Source organism: Megalobrama amblycephala, linkage group LG5 (genome assembly GCF_018812025.1).
Source record: "Megalobrama amblycephala isolate DHTTF-2021 linkage group LG5, ASM1881202v1, whole genome shotgun sequence".
Taxonomy (NCBI): domain Eukaryota; kingdom Metazoa; phylum Chordata; class Actinopteri; order Cypriniformes; family Xenocyprididae; genus Megalobrama; species Megalobrama amblycephala.
In genome coordinates, this window is record NC_063048.1 from 12,036,148 (window position 1) to 12,054,641 (window position 18,494).

The 18,494-nt window shown below is 37.3% G+C and overlaps 2 protein-coding genes across 2 annotated transcripts in view; one reads left to right on the top strand and one right to left on the bottom strand.

The window, feature by feature from the left end:
* Positions 1–7,627: 7,627 nt before the first annotated feature.
* On the top strand, positions 7,628–11,963 carry LOC125268475 (cardiac phospholamban-like). The gene is made up of 2 exons (XM_048190698.1): positions 7,628–7,775; positions 10,312–11,963. The coding sequence occupies exon 2, from the start codon at positions 10,410–10,412 to the stop codon at positions 10,566–10,568; it is 159 nt and encodes a 52-aa protein (XP_048046655.1). The 5' UTR covers positions 7,628–7,775; positions 10,312–10,409; the 3' UTR covers positions 10,569–11,963.
* A 457-nt stretch (positions 11,964–12,420) lies between these two features.
* fam184aa (family with sequence similarity 184 member Aa) overlaps positions 12,421–18,494 on the bottom strand; it is a 46,290-nt gene continuing 40,216 nt past the window's right edge. The window contains 1 exon segment of the mRNA XM_048190697.1: positions 12,421–12,743. Within this exon segment, the coding sequence (XP_048046654.1) occupies positions 12,735–12,743 (9 nt within the window). The 3' untranslated portion in view covers positions 12,421–12,734.

Here is an 18,494-nt window from a genome sequence, read left to right on the forward strand (position 1 = left end):
ACTGAATTATTGGCTGGCGCGAGGACAAAAGAATTACATTTTAAGACACCTTTTTAGAAACCGTAAAAAAAAAAAAACTGCAAAATGTTTCTGCTCAGCCAATGTTATGCTCATAATTTGGATTTTGTTACACTGTAAAACTTTACTGTAAATTTACAGGAAATTTCTAACAGTATTATACTGTTTTTCATAAAACAGGCCATATTAATGTTTTAATTCTTAAATGAAAGAAAATTCAATTCTATGAAAAATATTACAAAAAGGGTCCCAAAATGTGAGAAATTCAAACTGTAAAATTAAAAATACTAACAATGAAGAAAAAATGAAATAGTATTATTAAAGTATTATATTATACACTACTGTATAAAAGTTTGGGGTAAGTAAGATGTTTTTAATGTTTATGAAAGAAATATCACTAAGGCTGCATTTACATGGTATTTGTTCAAAATACAGTAAGTACAGTAAAACAGCAATATTGTGAAATAGTATTACAATTTAAAATAACTTTTCTATTTTAATATATTTTTAAAACGTATTGGTAACACTTTATAATAACTGCACACTATGAAGCATTAGTTAAGCATTAGTTTATAGTTAATTCATCACTTATAAAGCATTAAAAGACATTAGTAAGTAGTTTAGCTATAATTGCTTTATTCTTGATTTATAAGCATATCTATAATGAGTTTAATAATTGTAATTACATACTTTATTAATAATCAATTTATCATTTCTAAATTAAGTATTACATTATTTACAAACCAGTTATTTGGGAGTTGTCAGTAGTTCATTTAGGAAGTGTAAGTAAATGATTAATAAACTATTTAAACATTCATTTATACATCTTATTATTTAGACATATAGTAATAGTTACTAAGTGTGTTAGTAAATGCACATATTCCTACTGTAATTCATGATTAATTCAGGTAATTATAAAACATTTAGAAGTGGTCAGTTAACTATTTTTGTGAGCTCATCTAAAGTGAGGATTGTTTATGCTTTGTAAAGCTTTTATAAATGAGATTTAAAGGTTCAGTGATCTTCTGCACTGCTGTTCTCTAATGTTTTAAAGTTAGTACCGAGGTAGTTTTGACACTAGGAATATGTGTTAATAAAGCATTTATTAACACACTAAGTAACTAATACTATATGTCTAAATAATAAGATGCATAAATGTACATTTAAATATTTTATTAATCATTTACTTACACTTCCTAAATGATCTTATGAACCACTGACAACTCCCTAAATAACTGGTTTGTGAATAATGTAATACATAATTTACAAATGATAAATTGATCATTAATAAAGTATGAAAATACAATTATTAAACTCATTATAGATATGCTTATAAATCAAGAACAAAGCATTTATAGCTGTATTTATAAACGGCTTACTAATGTCTGAATTAGTAAATTATAAATGATGAATTGACTATTTACTAATGCTTAACTAATGCTTCATAGCGTGAGTTATTACTAAAGTGTTACCAATGTATTTATCCTGTGATAGAAAAGCTAATGCTAACACTTTATTTTGATGGTCTACTTTAGGCATTCTACTATTATAAATAACAGTCTCCCCAACAGACATTCTACTGACTTTAAGTAAATTTGGAAGTACATGTCAACTTATTTGACAAACCCAAACCATAACACCTAACCTACTAACCTACTAACAGTCTACCAATACTCTAATGAGAGTTAGTTGACAAGTTACTGATAGAGATAGTTGTAGAAAGTGTCTAAAGTGGACCATCGAAAGAAAGCGTAAGGTTTCATTAGCAGCCAGTCTTCAGTGTCAGTGAAATCATTCTAATATGCTGATTTGGTGCTCAAAAAACATTTATAACTATCAATGTTGAAAACACTTGTGCTGCTTAATATTTTTTAGAAACATGAAGTATAAGTTCATTGAAGTATAAGCGCGAGACATCACTGCCGTTGTCAGAGCGCGATCAGACCTCACTAACCGAGTGCTGAACGCAGTTGGACATAGTGGTGTATTAGAGGTAAAAAATGATATAAATACTGTTCGGTTTCTCGCACAAACCGATCGTTTCGTGTCTTAGGACATCAATGTGTCGTCACGAGCCGCAAGGTTTAATTTGGATTTGTCTATGCAAGTTTTTTCGACTCTTATTGATTGTGTTCCCATTCACTCGCATTATATGACTGACAGACCACAACGGTTGGAGTTAAAAATCATCATTTGTGTTCTACTGAAGAAACAACATCTTGGATGCGCTGGGGTAAGCAGATAAAAATCAAATTTTCATTTTTGGGTGAACTATCCTTTTAACGCATCCTTGCTCAATAAAAGTATTCATTTCTTTGAATATTCAACATTTGAATGGTAGTGTATTAGTGTTGTCACGATCCTGGAATTTCTAACTTCGATACGATACCTTGAAAAATATTGATATTTGATACCATTTTCGAAATGATGGTGAAAACTGCCATAGATATTAAAATAAAATAGATATTTCTATTATAATTCTTTGATAATTTGGAGAATTATAGCTCACACACAGCACAGGGATGCTTTATTTGAAACTTTGAACTAAAGTAAACCGTCAGTAATAAAATAAGAACAAATGAACAAATTGCAAATGGAAAATTTAACAAAATAAATAATTACTAATATAATATTTTTGTTTTAGCCCTTACAAGGAGAATTTTGTTTGCTTTTGTAAATATCTAGATCCTGAAGCAAACCATTTAAAAAGCATTAGTCTGAAATATGAATTTTTCATACCAACAAATTTCTAATAAATCAGCATTTCAGCATTTATGCTTCAGACCAAAGCTGTGAATTTGTGTTGAAATAACCCGTATAAAGACCCAGAACTTAATCATTTGGTCTCTTCTGCCTCCGCGCACCAGATGCCACTTTTACAGAATGTCATTGCTACGTGTCAGACATGCGACGCAGGCCTCATTCCTTATCCTGTGGAAAAGCCGCACCTTCCTTGACCTGACATTTCTGTTCAGAGCCATCCATCTGCCATAACCAAGAGGTGTTGACAGCACTGGATGATGGCTCCTCTGCATCTTCGCTGTCAACTGACACAATATTTCTCTCTGCAGCTGTGAGAAAACAGATGAAGCTTTGAAAATCAAGAGCAAAAACAAACAAGTACCACATGATCTCTTGCGCATCCTGAGCCCTGTTTCTCTCTCAAACGGTGTTTAAACAACAATCATTTCCTAAATTTAAAGCAAGAGGCAAACAAATCCATAGAGAGTGATTGATAAATACTCTAGTAAAAGTGTTTCGGCTTTTATAGTGCGTCACGCAGGATGGGATAAAAGCGGGCTTTATCCTGAGCTTAATTCATCCATCTGTGATGACACGTCATAGCGCTGACACCTTCTCGTTCATTACTGTACTTTTATTATAGAAGCTACCAGGGCTTATGCTGTGGAATCGCACACTTGTGCCCCGGCATAGCTTCTGGACAGCAGGAGATGTGGAGGCATGCCAAAGGCAGCAAAGTCAAGTCCAGGGAAAACACAACCAGCACACATTCCTATACGCATCCTTGGCTGTTAGATAAGAGCGGTGTGCTTTTCAAATATTTATCCTGTGCTTGATTTAGGTTTTCCAAAGCCTGTAAAGCTCCTTAACACAAAGGAGTCTCCGCACGGCCCTACTGTTTTTTTCCTCAGCATCAACAATCTGTTTCATGTCTCAATTTTTAAATAATATTTGCTGTTGAAATTGGCACATGAGACCCAAAAGTTTTGCATAAAATAACTAATGCGAACAGCAAGTATTAAAACCAAAAAAGGAAATGTGAACAAGCATCATTATTTGCATATTTGAGGAACTTTTGTTTACATTTGCATGTTATAAGAACACTTACAGTATATACACTCTAGGTTAAAAATAACCCAAGTTGGGTTGAAAACAGGGTTGTTTTAACCCAGCGGTTGGGTTAAATGTTCACCCAACCTGCTGGGTAGTTTTATTTAACTCAACTATTGTTTAAAAATGACTGTATTGCTTGCTTAAAATGAACCCAAATTATGTTGGAAATTAACATTTATTAATATGTTTAATGAATAATAATTAATCATTTATTAAATTGCTTATTAATAAATGTTCACCTTTTGATTATTATTGTTGCCTCTAGTAATTTTGTGTCTGATTTTTAATTTCCAACCTACTGTATTTTAGGTTCAGCTATATAGTAATTTTTAAACAATAGTTGGGTTAAATAAAACTGCCCATCATGTTAGGCAAACATTTAAAGGTGCCCAAGAATGCTTTTTTACAAGATGTAATATAAGTCTAAGGTGTCCCCTGAATGTGTCTGTGAAGTTTCAGCTCAAAATACCCCATAGATTTTTTTAAATAAATTTTTTTAACTGCCTATTTTGGGGCATCATTAACTATACACTGATTTTTTCAGCGCGCCGCCCCTTTAAATCGCATGCTCCCTGCCTCACGAGAGCGCATTTACAAAGTTCACACAGCTAATATAACCCTCAAATGGATCTTTACAAGATGTTCATCATGCATGCTGTGTGCATACATCGAATCATGTGAGTAAAGTATTTTTTTTTGATGTTTACATTTGATTCTGTATGAGTTTGAGGCTAGTCCGTGGCTAACGGCTAATGCTACACTGTTGGAGAGATTTATAAAGAATGAAGTTGTGGTTATGAATTATACAGACTGCAAGTGTTTAAAAATGAAAATAGCGACGGCTCTTGTCTCCGTGAATACAGTAAGAAACGATGGTAACTTTAACCTCATTTAACAGTACATTAGCAACATGCTAACGAAACATTTAGAAAGAAAATTTACAAATATCACTAAAAATATCATGTTATCATGGATCATGTCAGTTATTATTGCTCCATCTGCCATTTTTCGCTGTTGTTCTTGCTTGCTTACCTTGTCTGTGCACAGATCCAGACGTTAATACAGCCTTTCCTTGTCTAATGCTCGAACATGGGCTGGCATATATGCAAATATTTGGGTCATACATATTAACTTACGTAACAGTCGGTGTTATGTTGAGATCCGCGTGTTTTCCAGAAGTCTTTTAAACAAATGAGATTTACATAAGACAGAGGAAGCATGGGGTTTGAAACTCAATGTATGTCTTTTCCATGTACTGAACTTTGTTATTCAACTATGCCAAGATAAATTCAATTTTTCATTCGAGGGCACCTTTAACCCAACTGCGGGGTTTGTCCATGTTTAACCCAACTTGGGTTGTTTTTAACCCAGCATTTTTTAGCATGTACACATTTATTCTTTAATTCTATAACTCCTGCACGGACTTCAGAAGACGCAACATCTGGATCAACATGCACATTCCCAAATTTCTATATATCCTTTATTTGCTAATATGTAATTCTGTCAAACGATTAATCGCGATTAATCGCAAACAAAATAAGTTTGAGTTTGCAAATATATGTGTGAGTACTGTGTGTAATTATGTATATATATATATATATATATATATATATAAATACACACAAATTAATGTGTATATTTAAGAGAAATATGTTATTTATGTACAAAATATTTTTATTTATATATAATATCAATTATATAAAAATATAAATGAATACATATACTTGTAAATATTTCTCAAATATATACATGAATGTGTTTGTATTCATATATACATAATAATTACACACAGTACACCCACATATATTAGGCAAACTTAAGCTTTTATTTTGTATGCGATTAATCGCGATTAATCGTTTGACAGCCCTACTAAATTATTACATTATTTGCTAACTGCATTCTTTAAATTGTAATTTTCACATGCATTCTCTGTAAAGCTGCTTTTAAACGATATGTATTGTGAAAATCGCTATACAAATAAATGTGAATTGAATTGAACTGAATTTATGTTACTGTGACATTACTAACATTAACATTGTTTCTTCAGGTGGTTAGATACATTTTTCCTCTTGTAAGTCTGTTAGTAATTCATTTTTCCAGGAGCTCATTGCTTCTACCTTCAGTTAAACTGCTAACAGTGTTTGTAAATTAATTGCCTAAATTATAGGGCTGTCAAACGATTAATCGCGATTAATCGCAAACAAAATAAGTTTGAGTTTGCAAATATATGTGTGAGTACTGTGTGTAATTATGTATATATATATATATATATATATATATATATATATATATATATATATATATATATATATATATAAATACACACAAATTAATGTGTATATTTAAGAGAAATATGTTATTTATGTACAAAATATTTTTATTTATAATATCAATTATATAAAAATATAAATGAATACATATACTTGTAAATATTTCTCAAATATATACATGAATGTGTTTGTATTCATATATACATAATTACACACAGTACACCCACATATATTAGGCAAACTCAAGCTTTTATTTTGTATGCGATTAATCTTTAAATTGTAATTTTGACATGCATTCTCTATAAAGCTGCTTTGAAACGATATGTATTGTGAAAAGCGCTATACAAATAAATGTGAATTGAATTGAATTCATATATTGAATTGAATTTATATGTCTGTTTTTAAATATTAATATTTTGTGTCCCTATTGTGTTATTTTAAAGGTTCCCGTTTTTGATTTGGTCTCCTACAATAGGTTTACATGCATCTAAGGTAAAAAAAAGAAAGAAAAAAAAAGTGTTTTCTCATAACACTGCACATCACCTCACCTCATTTTCACCAAGAGTCTGAAAATGGTTTGTTTTAAGATTCATTCTTTCTAAACCCCTCCTTTCCGAGAGCCTACTCTGCTCTGATTGGTCAGATGGCCCATTCTACCGCTTACAGCACATGTTGGAAACAAATGTCCATTACCATTTCTAAATTTCAGCACTCTGATGGCGTCGGTTTTTCTGTATCAATTCCAGCGCGAGTCCTCATCCTCTTGAAGTGCCTGCAAAGTGGATTCACAGTACTGAAAACAGCGTCTTCTCAACAAAAACAGAAAACACAAACCAAACTCTTCCAGTCTCAGCTGCAACTGCAGCGTTTGAGGGCGGGTCAAAGTAGACGTTGTTCACGGGCAGCCAGTGAAAACCATAGGCTGGCATTATGCAAATTTGTTACATTATCATGTAGGTTTGTAACAGGAAGTGAGACTGGAATTACTGACGACTCATTTCAGCAGTTCAGAATCGATTTTTCCTTTAGGAGACAATAACTTAATATTTGTTGTGCACTTTGATCTTTAAAAAGCAGACATTTTACATTCACAAACACAAAATATTACACACTACATGAAAGGAAGCATATTAGGGGCACTTTTTGGAGGAAAAATTAGATGATTTTTATGTTCTTATAGACAAAGATAATGCTTTGAGACTTAAAATTACCTTTGTATTCATGTTTAGTCATATTTGGATTCATTCTGTTTTATTAAATATACATTTTTATTTGTTACATAGCAAAATCTAACAGTCCTGCTCTACCACTCCTCTCTGTTTACTATAAACTACAGTTTGGAAGGATAATGATCCAGCATTGACTTCCTTCACCAGTCATGTGTCATCACAACAAACACTGGATGGAGGAGTCGATACAAACAGGCCAGTCCAGTGATCTTGAGAAGGGGATGTGTTCCCTTTGCATCTAACGCCCTCCTGTTTGTTTTCCCCACCCCTTTCAGTTCCTCCTATAAACTTTGTAGCGTGTCCTGGGAGCCTGTGTGTGTCGACATCCAACATTTTCCTGCTGGTTCACACTTTTCCTTATATTTGAAAAGGACTGCTTCTTTCTTTGGCTGCCATTTAACGGGTAAGAAAAAGACTTTAAATCAAGTACATCTTCTCTTGAACTGAATTACCACAGCTAAAATAATATTTAAAAATTAGCTATACTATTAAATATTAAGATTCTGAAGATTTGCTATTCATTGCATGTGGTTTACATCAGAAAATAGCAGATGAAAAAGGACATAGAGGATGAGCTGTCTAGCAAGAACACCAAAAACATTTGCATCCTGCACTGAAATATTACTTTCATAAAATTTGTTTCCATGCAAATCAGTAAACAGAAAACAGTCGGTCAAAGTCAAATAATTTGATGTAGCAGAACTGTAATGTACACCCTTAAAAATAAAGTTTCCGTAATGTTTTTTTTTGGCAGCGATGCCATAGAAGAACCATTTTTGGTTCTCCAAAGAAAGAATCTTTTTCCACTATAAACAACCTTTTTTGGTTCCATGGATTTTAAAGATTCTTCATGGAACCATTGATGCCTATAAAGAATATTTATTTTAAAAAGTTTTAGGTTCACAGGATAAAACTGTGCATTGATGAAATTGTATTTATTTTTACTGCACAACCAGTACACCATTGTATAGTCTATTGAAATCGAATAAAAGGCAAATCTAGTTGCTTTTTGTTCGACTTCAATACAGTCTGATCACAGATGCTAGTGTTTACTTTGCAGCTAAGCAGTTATAATTGTCACTGGATCACAGGACTGGAATGCAAGTCCTCCCCTGATAAATACTGGCTTTTGGTGCCTTTAAAATGAGATCAAGTTCATAAGTCTTGACGCACCACCGACTCTGCTTTTGTTGTGATATTTTTATTTTTGTCATCTAGCTGTTGTCTGTTTATCCAGAGCAAAAGTCCACATGGAGTCAAGGGCTGAGCTTGAGGGCTCAATGTTGATACAGGATCTCTGTAATTCTAGGTCAATCCTAATACACTATAGCAATACGATATACTGAAATTTCCCATCTGAAATGCAAGTGGAGAGACAGATAGAGAAAGACAGGGCGTCTAACTACCTTGTCTTTTTAATGGTCAATTAACTTTGTTAATAGGAATGTTGTTCCTGGAAAATTATTCAGGAACATCTTGCTTAGAATGTAATCAACCCGTATACATCAGCTTCAGTAAATCAGTTGTTGACTAATATAATTTAAAGAAGTGTTGACATTTAAAGTGACGGGATTGACTGTAGGCTACGTGAACTTTTGGCAGAGCATGTGCAGTCTGGAATTATTGAGCAGATATCTGGAGACAGTTGATAAGAGTATAGTGTTAGCTGTTAGACAAGTGGCTGTCACTGACGAAATGCATGTCCTTCACAGCTTTTAACACAAGTGCCCTAAAGAGGGTAAGAGTAGAGCAGTGAAAACTCTTTGAACTTTGAGTGCTGCTACAGAGTGTTCATGATAATCAGATCACTTTGGCAAATATGCAAGACAAATACATGCTATGAATAAAAACTGATCATACGCTTCTCAGATATTATTATTAAAGAATCCCTAATAAATAAAGGGCTGTGTGGTATTTATGTGATATCTACATGGTATTTTTAATTTCCTTTGATATATTTGTTGATCAGTTACATTAACACTCATACATGAATTATTAAATTAGGAAGTAAAATATAAAGGGAAAAAATGCTTAATGTATTGAAGAAATACAGTATACAGTGTGTTCATTTATTTTTTAACAATTAAATATATATATATATATATATACTTATCTCTCCCCAAAATTTCGATATTATAGGAATAAATTCCTTACTGATTTTTTTTTTAAAAAGTACATTTATAAATATAGTTAATTTTAATATAAATAAATAATTGAAATATAATATAATTTAACAATATAAATAAATAAATAAAAACACTTTTTAAAGATTTTCTCTTCCCAAAAAATATGTATTTTAATCGTATATATAAAAAAATAGCTCAATGCTTATAAAAACATTTAAATAAATACAGAACGAATGTTTATTTTATGCATATTTATTTTTATATAAAAGTAAGCTATTTTGTCGAGTCCCGGCTTGTGGTCCTTTCCCGATTCCGTGTCCCTCTCTCTCTCCCACTTTGCTTCCTGTCTAATCACTGTCCTATTATAATAAAGGCAAAAATAAAAAAAAAATTTAAAAAAAAGAAGAAAAAAAGTAAGCTATTTTTCCCCCTATACTTCCCCAAAATTATGTATTTAAGAGTTGCACTTCTCTCTGTTGCAACAAAAAATAGCAGTAAATATCTCAGTGGTACTTTATTCTTCACTGCTTTATCAGCCATTTTGATTTTATGTTGTTGTCATAAATTAAAAATACAAAAACAAGAGGACAGTGATATAGAATTATGGTAAGAATGTGATGTCACAATCCAAAGGGTTAAAAAACATGTGATGTCCATAGTGAACATCATGCATCAGAGGGTTAAAGACTTGAGCATCCCACATCAGAATACAGATTACCTATAAATACTTCCAAGACTAATCACCTGTTATTTTTTTATTTGTAAAACTTGTTTCATCATCTTAAAATAGAATTTCTTTCTTTTCCCATAAAGCACCAGAAGAACGTAACAGCACCACCATCTCCATCCGTCCATTCCTCTTACTGCCACTAGTCTGCAGTCTTTACTCTCAGCCCTCAGAAGCCATCAAGATGGAGAGGGTGCAGCACATGACGCGGTCAGCGATTCGGAGGGCGTCCAACATCGAAGTGAACCCTCAGACCAAGCGCAACCTACAAGATCTCATCATCAACTTCTCCCTCATCCTCATCTGCCTGCTGCTCATCTACATCATCGTCTTGCTCATGTGACACCAAAATATGGCAACTGGCCAATCACAAGATGCGCTTGATTTAAAAAGATTTTTTTTTTTAATTTACAAGATCTTGGACGATTTTAGGGAATTGAAAATGTCCTATTGATGATGATGATGCATCGCATGTCAATTTCCTCAAACGATATGAGGGCGGCCCACATTTAGGCTATGTTTGTTGCATTCTTCCTTCAACAATATGCAAATATCTGACCAATACAAAACTCTATGTTAGGTAAATTCAGATTCATGTTTTGTATATGAATGTAGACCTCCCACAAGGAAGCAGTCATCTGAACTGTTCAAAAAGACACAAAGAATTAACATCAAAATGGCTGTAATTACTGGCTATAATTGTTCCCAAAGGTGGACTACAAACCAGACACAGAGAACAGCAACTCCTCAGTCATTTATGTAAATATCCCCACAAAAAAACGTTTTCGTAATTGTTGTGTTGAAATGCAAAATTTAGGTTAGTCCCAGAAATCATATATTATTCACAGAGGAACAGAGCATGTTGGCACTGAAGTAAATTACGCTATACTCTTAACATATTAATGTCTGTTTACACTTCCTGTGAACATGATCTGAGAGAGAGAGAGCTAAAATAGGAAATTTAAGGATGTTTTTAAATGTGAACAACCAATAAAGATAATGTTTGTTTTAAATGTTGTAACTGACTGATTCTTTTTTAAACAAAACTAGTGAGAAATGAACCATGTGCAGATCCTGTTCAAGTCACTGAAAGTGCAGTGGAAAACCATAAAAAGTACCATAAAAAGTATCTTTAAAGTGCATTCACCTACAAATTAAAATTACTTTAAATTAACATCTTTATACTCTCCCTCCTTTCCAAACATGTATGACTGGAGTAAATGACTTTAGACACACACACAAACACACACACCAAAAAAAAAGTAATTTTTCCCCCAATGCACCGATAGTTTATAGTTCTGTCGTCATGACTTCAGAAGACTTGAAATATAATGCAAATATCAATTTTGTCCTATTTGACAGCTTGTCACTATGAGCAGTGGTGGTGGGACAAGAAAAAAAAATCTTTTAAAAAAATTTTTATGGACAAATAATTTATTTTTTGGTAAACTTTTATGGTAAAAGGAAACTCTTTCCCCGCCATGCATTCTTTTTTTTTATCAAAACCTGAATGTGATTTAGTTTCATAAAATAAATAAAGTAATATCTTGAACAAAAAGCTGAGAAAATGATGTTTTTGTCAAAGACTACGTCTGGTTTACGATGATCAAAACAGACCGAATAGACAGCGTCCATCAACACCCCCACAACTTGCAAAGTCCTATACCTCGTTTTGGGTCGACATTTCATTCAGTAACCTTGGGCAGTTTTGATTTATTTGCTGTTGAATGTTTAATGATCTTGTTAGCTTATATATGTGTAAGAAATGCTTCTATTGCTTGTTTCTGCTTCTTCTTCACTTGTGTTTTTCAGGGTTGCCAGGTCTGCACAACAAAACCTGCCCAACTGCTAATCAAAAGTAGCCCAATCACGGCCAAAACAAGCACAAAAAAAGTAAAAATCCCATTTGCTTCAACCCGCAGACTACAAAAACTACCCGCAGCAACAGTGTAAAAGTAACCCAATTCAAAGGAGAAACCGCGGACTTGGCAAGTGGTTTGGAGCCGGAGATTCCGTACTCTTTCAGAAGATGCATAATAGCGCCCACTACGGTATAAATGATGGAAAATTCTGTGAATGGCGGGGAAAGAGTCAAAAGACATGCAGTCCTGTTTCCATGCTATTAAAGTGTTTTTTTTTTTTTTTTTTTCAATTTATGGTTTATTCTTTCGTAACAAGACAGTATAATACAAATATAAGTGTCTGTGCAATTTATTTCAAAACTGGCAAGACATTGGTATTCCAACAGTTTTAGTCCATCCAGAAAAGACATATTTATGAATAGTATATGAAATGAATGTGCATTTCATTTTAAATCAAGTATATGCCCATATCAAAAGGGAAAATAACAAACTCACAGTGAGATATCAAGAACAGACGAATGGACTATTGAAAACTGCAGTTTCACATGCTCTTCAGTTGAGTGTCTTGAAAAATTTAAAAGGAGAAGTACTGTGAAAATAGCTCTTGTGGTTGCTGTTCTTTTGGTGCTACAGTTGAATCCTCAGTCTTACGAGGGCTGCACAAAACACAGAAAAGTCAAACACAACCAGTTACACTGCAGCAACATTACATGAAAGTGAATTTGCACATCCAAACCAAACACTTCTACATTGAATTGCTACTTTATTACATGACAATACTATCTAAGAAATGTTATACTTGTGTAGAGTGGCCGCAAAAAAATAAGTGGAAACTTCAGACGCAATTTGAATGTCATCACAATAGATTTCTATTAAAGATAGCGCAAGCTTGTTATTGTTTTTTGGAAATACAATCATTAAAATCACATTAACTGTTGGTTAAAAGCAGTGTTAGTGATAACACATTACAAGCAACTCAAGTTACATAATCAGATTACTTTTTTAAAGTAACTAGTAAAGTTATGCATTACTTTTAAATTTACAACAAAATATCTGAGTTACCTTTTCAAATAAGTAACATCTAGGTTACTAATGTAACCCCTGTTCCCATTCAGTCAGTTAGATCGACGTTACATCAATACTGACATAATGGGGTCTCGCCTGGGAGCCTGATCACCTCCAAGTGGTACAAAACGAGCCAATGGGAATTGTCCAGTGAGATATACATGCCGGATCCCACCCACCCGGCACATCCGGGTATAAATAGGACCGGCATACTCACTCTCATTCATATTTTGCTAAGGAGCCAAGACAATGATCCTGGTCATTCAGCGGTGGATCAGGGCTATGGCAAGGGGATGTAATGCCTCCGTTCCCTCCTTCAGGGAGGGGGGTTACAATAGTAACCTAGATGTTCCCATTTAGTCAGTCACGTTCAATGTTACATCGATACTGATGTAATGGGGTCCCAATGGAAAACTCCATAGCAACTGAACCGTGTTACGAGTATTGGAGATGCAGATGCTGGCAAGCAACGGTGTGCCCAGAGCAAGTACTACTCACAAACGTTGTAACCTACCCAGCGTCCAAAATAAGCCGAGAAAAAGTCCTCCATACCAAGGGGATGGAGTAGACAGGGCCTTACTCAGGAGATGGTCAAAGCTGCTGTTCCTTACCCCAGGGAAGAGTGCTTCGGAACTCAATTCCCACATTTCAGCCATGACCAATGCTAGGTAAGCATTCCCAGTCCCAAGGGAGGGGAACGCTACGGAGACTACACCCTGCGCGAAGGGAGGTAACATGTGGAAATACACATATGGACTGACCTGTGGGGCAATACTACATATGGAAGATCTCTGAGGTAGGTCCTACCTAGTCAGGGAGGAAACATTACAGCACAGAGACAGGGCAGAGCAGAGCCGCCCTGTGAAAAAAAGACACAGGTTTATAGTCAGGGAAACCCTACCGTGGACGATACACATATGGTATTACCTGCAGGGAATCACTTCATATGGGCATCTAGCCAAGTACAGGGGCTGACCGACAGGGCATGCACACGAGTCCTGGGCCTGGCATGGGACGCCTCTGCCGACTGGAGTGAGCTCTCACTCCGAGGGGACACGGCTCACCTTGGGACTGGTATGCGATGGCATCCATTAACCAGTGGGCCAATCTTTGTTTGGAGACAGCCTTTCACTTCTGCTGACCTCCAAAGCAGACAAAGAGCTGCTCTGAGCTTCTGAAGCTCTGCGTGCGGTCCACATAAGCGCACACAGCGCGAACAGGACAAAGCAATGCAAGGGCTGGGTCTGCCTCCTCCAGAGGCAGTGCTTACAAGTTCACCACCTGGTCCCGGAAGGGAGTGGTCAGAACTTTGGGCACATTTCCAAGCCTGGGTCTCAGGATGACATGAGACAAGGCCGGCCCAAATTCCAGGCAGGTTTCACTGACCGAAAATGCTTGCAGGTCCCCGACCCTTTTGAAGGAAGCGAGCGTGGTCAGAGGCACTGTCTTCAAAGACAGGAGTTTAAGCGCAACTGTCTCAAGGGGCTCGAAGGGAGCTCTCTGTAGGCCCACAAGGACGACAGAGTGGTCCCAAGAGGGAACAAGGCGAGGCCTAGGAGAATTCAATTTACTGGCGCATCTCAGGAACATGATGATCAGGTCGTGCTTTCCTAGTGACCTACCACCGACCACATCGTGATGTGCTGGAATGATGGCCATGTAGACTTCAAGGTAGAGGGGGACAGCCTCCACTCCAGCTGATGGTGGAGGAGCATCAGCTCTGGGAACCAGGTCCATTTGGGCCAGTAAGGCGCAATTAGCAAGACCTGCTCCTCGTCCTTCCTGACCTTGCACGAGTCTGTGCGAGAAAGCTAACTGGGAGAAACGCATATTTGCATAGGCCCTGGGGCCAGCTGTGTGCCAGTGCATCCATGCTGAGGGTCCCCTCGGTCAGGGAGTAAAACAACTGGCAGTGAGCAGAATCCTGGGAGGCAAACAGGTCCACTTGTGCATCCTCGAATTGGCTCCAAATCATCTGGACCACCTGGGGGTGGATTCTCCATTCCCCAGGGAGCGTAAGATGTCGTGAGAGCATGTCAGCTGCACGATTGAGCTCTCCAGGGATGTAAATGGCAATTAGTGACCAGAGCTGCCACTGACTCCAGAGGAGGAGTTGGTGGGCGAGTTGCGACATACGACGGGAACGTAGACCACCCTGATGGTTGATGTACGCTACGGACTATGTGTTGTCCGTTCAGACCATTACATGCTTGTCATGCAGCAATGGTCGAAACTGGCGCAGGGCAAGGAGTACTGCAAGCAACTCGAGGCAATTGATATGCCACCGCAGTTGGGGTCCCGTCCAGGAGCCCGAAGCTGCATGCCCGTTGCATACGGCACCCCAGCTGGTGGTGGAGGCACCTGTTGTGACCTGTTGTACTAGGGGCAACCCGGCCCATAGAAAAGCAAGGTCCGACCACAGCCCTTTGGCCCCAGAAATAAAAATAAAAATAACAGAAATAAAACGGAACACAGGATTATCCACCTGGCCCCTCTCCTGGGGAAGGAGCGGTGCCTTCACAGTCTCCTGGGACAGAGCAGTCCCCTGGGTCTGGTTGGGGGCCAGCCCGTGGCGGAACAGTTGCAGTATCACACCGGGTCAAGATATACTTTATGGACTCCGTCTGCTTCTGGACTGCCGAGAACTGCTGGGCAAAGTCCTCGACAGTGTCGGCGAAGAGACCAGTCTGGGAAATGTTGCACCAGCATCCGGCAACTTGACGGCACATGGTGTGCTGGAGGAGTGGGAGGTTCGTGGGGGCGGACCCGACGAAGAAGCACCCACTGTAACCCTCAGATCTCCCAAAGTGCTAACCAGACCGCGGCTTTACTGAAAGAAAGCACGGGGGGCTGGGTAGCAGCAGAGGGGACTCGTGCCTTCATGTTAAAGAAGGAGAGTCGTGATTGCAACGCCAACATGGAAATGCCATCGTAGTGAGGGCATGTACCATCCATGAGCGCAGACTCAGCATGCTGTTTGCCCAGGCATGTGAGACAGTGATCGTGGCCATCAGATGAGGTCAGGAAACGACTGCATCCAGAAAATCATGGGCGAAAAGACATCTTGAAAAAGACGCTGAACGCCAGTGCTGCTCTTTTAGGGACTGCTCTGACAGCTGAAACGCTCAGGGATGAGATGCTATGCTGCCTGTGCCAGCGCACTGACGCACACACAGCTGAACTGTGCCTTCAAGAGAATCCCATGAGCTTCGAGGCAGAAAGCATTTAAAATTGCTGTTTTTGCTCTCTTAATGGAAATTTGCACAGTCTTTTTAAAGGTGAATGGATTAAAAGCGATCAGATGTGACCGTTCGACTCCGAAGCAAAATATGAATGAAAGCGAGTATGCCGGTCCTATTTATACCCGGATGTGCCAGGTGGGTGGGATCCAGCATGTAAATCTCACTGGTCAATTCCCATTGGCTCGTTTTGTACCACTTGGATTGGGCTCCCAGGCGAGACCCCATTACGTCAGTATCGACGTAAAATCGAACATGACTGACTAATCGGAACTCAAGTTACTTTGTTTTCCCATTTATTGACTGACACCTCTCCTATCCCCATGTTGAGAGAAATCGGGAGTACAGAAGAGTTGTGTGCGCTCTGTAAACATGATGCTTATTCTAGACTAGTTTTAGACTAAATGTGAGCATACATTTACTCATTTACTTCTCCTGTGTCCTATTGTTCTGTATTTCAGAATGGCAGCACAGCTGAAAGGCTTGTTTGAGTAGCGCCCTCTACTGTACAGACGTGGATTTGCATTTCCTTCAGTCTGTGGCTCATTTATTTCCATTTTGGTGTGAAAGGGCCTTTACATTTGCCAAAAATATAACTTTTTTGTTGTTTTAAAAACAAACAGCCTAGCCCAGATGAGAAAAAAAATCCTGCAAAAGTAACGTAACACATTACTTTCTATAAAAAGTAACTAATGCAATTAGTTACTTTTTTAGGAGTAACGCAATATTGTAATGGATTACTTTTAAAAAGTAACTTTCCCCAACACTGGTTAAAAGTAATTGCACACACTATTACAAACAAATAAGATAATTATGGGGGGAAATGATATTTTCATATTTCTCATCTGTAATCATATTCAGACAGTTAAAAGTGTGGCAAAACATCCAGTACTTACTAGTCTAAATATTTTTTGTGGCCACTGTATATTTACATTATTTCCATATAGTAATCATTACTATAGTCAAGTAACCTTTGATTTGTTGGTGACATCAAGAATTATCCTAAAATTTGAGATCTGTAACTACCACAGCACACAGTGCAGTGTCTCTTGATGAATAGGAAGCTGCCCTCCTTGTTCAAGCATCAAATGAATCACAGGCTCCATGCTGTACTGTTTCCTTTTAAATGATAAATAAAATATGCCCCTCTACCAGAGACGGTCTAATATTATCTCCCGTCTCACAGCATACAGCATGTTCCTATGCCTGATTTTCATGTGGACAGAAATGCCAGGAATAGCTGTTCATCATTTGAATAGCTCATTTTAAAACCACAAAACAACAAAATGCATGAAATGTGAAGGGTGGAGTACAGCTAATAGGTGGAGCCATACTCATGACTGCAATGTGATGATGTGATGACAACAACCACATGCTCGCTTTGGCATTCCAATGCCATTGTGTGATCACACACAGTTTACGTGAACTTTCAGTCCGATTTGTGATAATATTCTTGTCAAACTTGACACAATAAGGACATTGAGACAGAACTTCTACGCACAATTTATCATGCACATCAAAGTAGCATAAAATACAAACATTTTTGATGTGTGCCTTTCACCGGCAAGATGCATTAAAGAGTGAGATGAGCATACCCACAATTCACTCTGGACACAAATGGCTGTGTTCTCATATCAAAACGTCTAATCAACAGACAGACTGACGGTTTGTCTACCATTACTGCAGTACAGGACTGAGACTGTGTGATCCGACCAATGGCAAGACAGTTCTGTGGTTTAAGCATGTCTCTTGTGAGGACAAGGACGTCTCGGACAATCTCACCTCCGGGTGGAGTCGGCCTGAGGCGGAGGGGTTGGAGGGGGCTGAGGTTTGTTAGACCTGAGCTCATGGTGGTGAATGGGGGAGTTGGGGACAGACTCTAGGCAAGCAGGCGGAACGGAGCCGCCCGCCATCCCTTCTGCCGCAACAACGCTTAGGTTCGAAGAGCTGGCGAAACTGTTTGCAGGTTTTCTACTCTTACGCTACATTAAAAGGACACACACAGAAAGGGATTGTGGGAAGTCGGAGGTGATGGCGAACTGTAGCTTCAAGCTAAACGATGACAAGGTAATGAACATCATTTTGAATGTGGACAGGGAACAG

Coding starts and splice junctions, on each gene's coding strand:
- LOC125268475 (XM_048190698.1), top strand. CDS start 10,410: ATGGAGAGGGTGCAGCACATGACGCGGTCAGCGATTCGGAGGGCGTCC.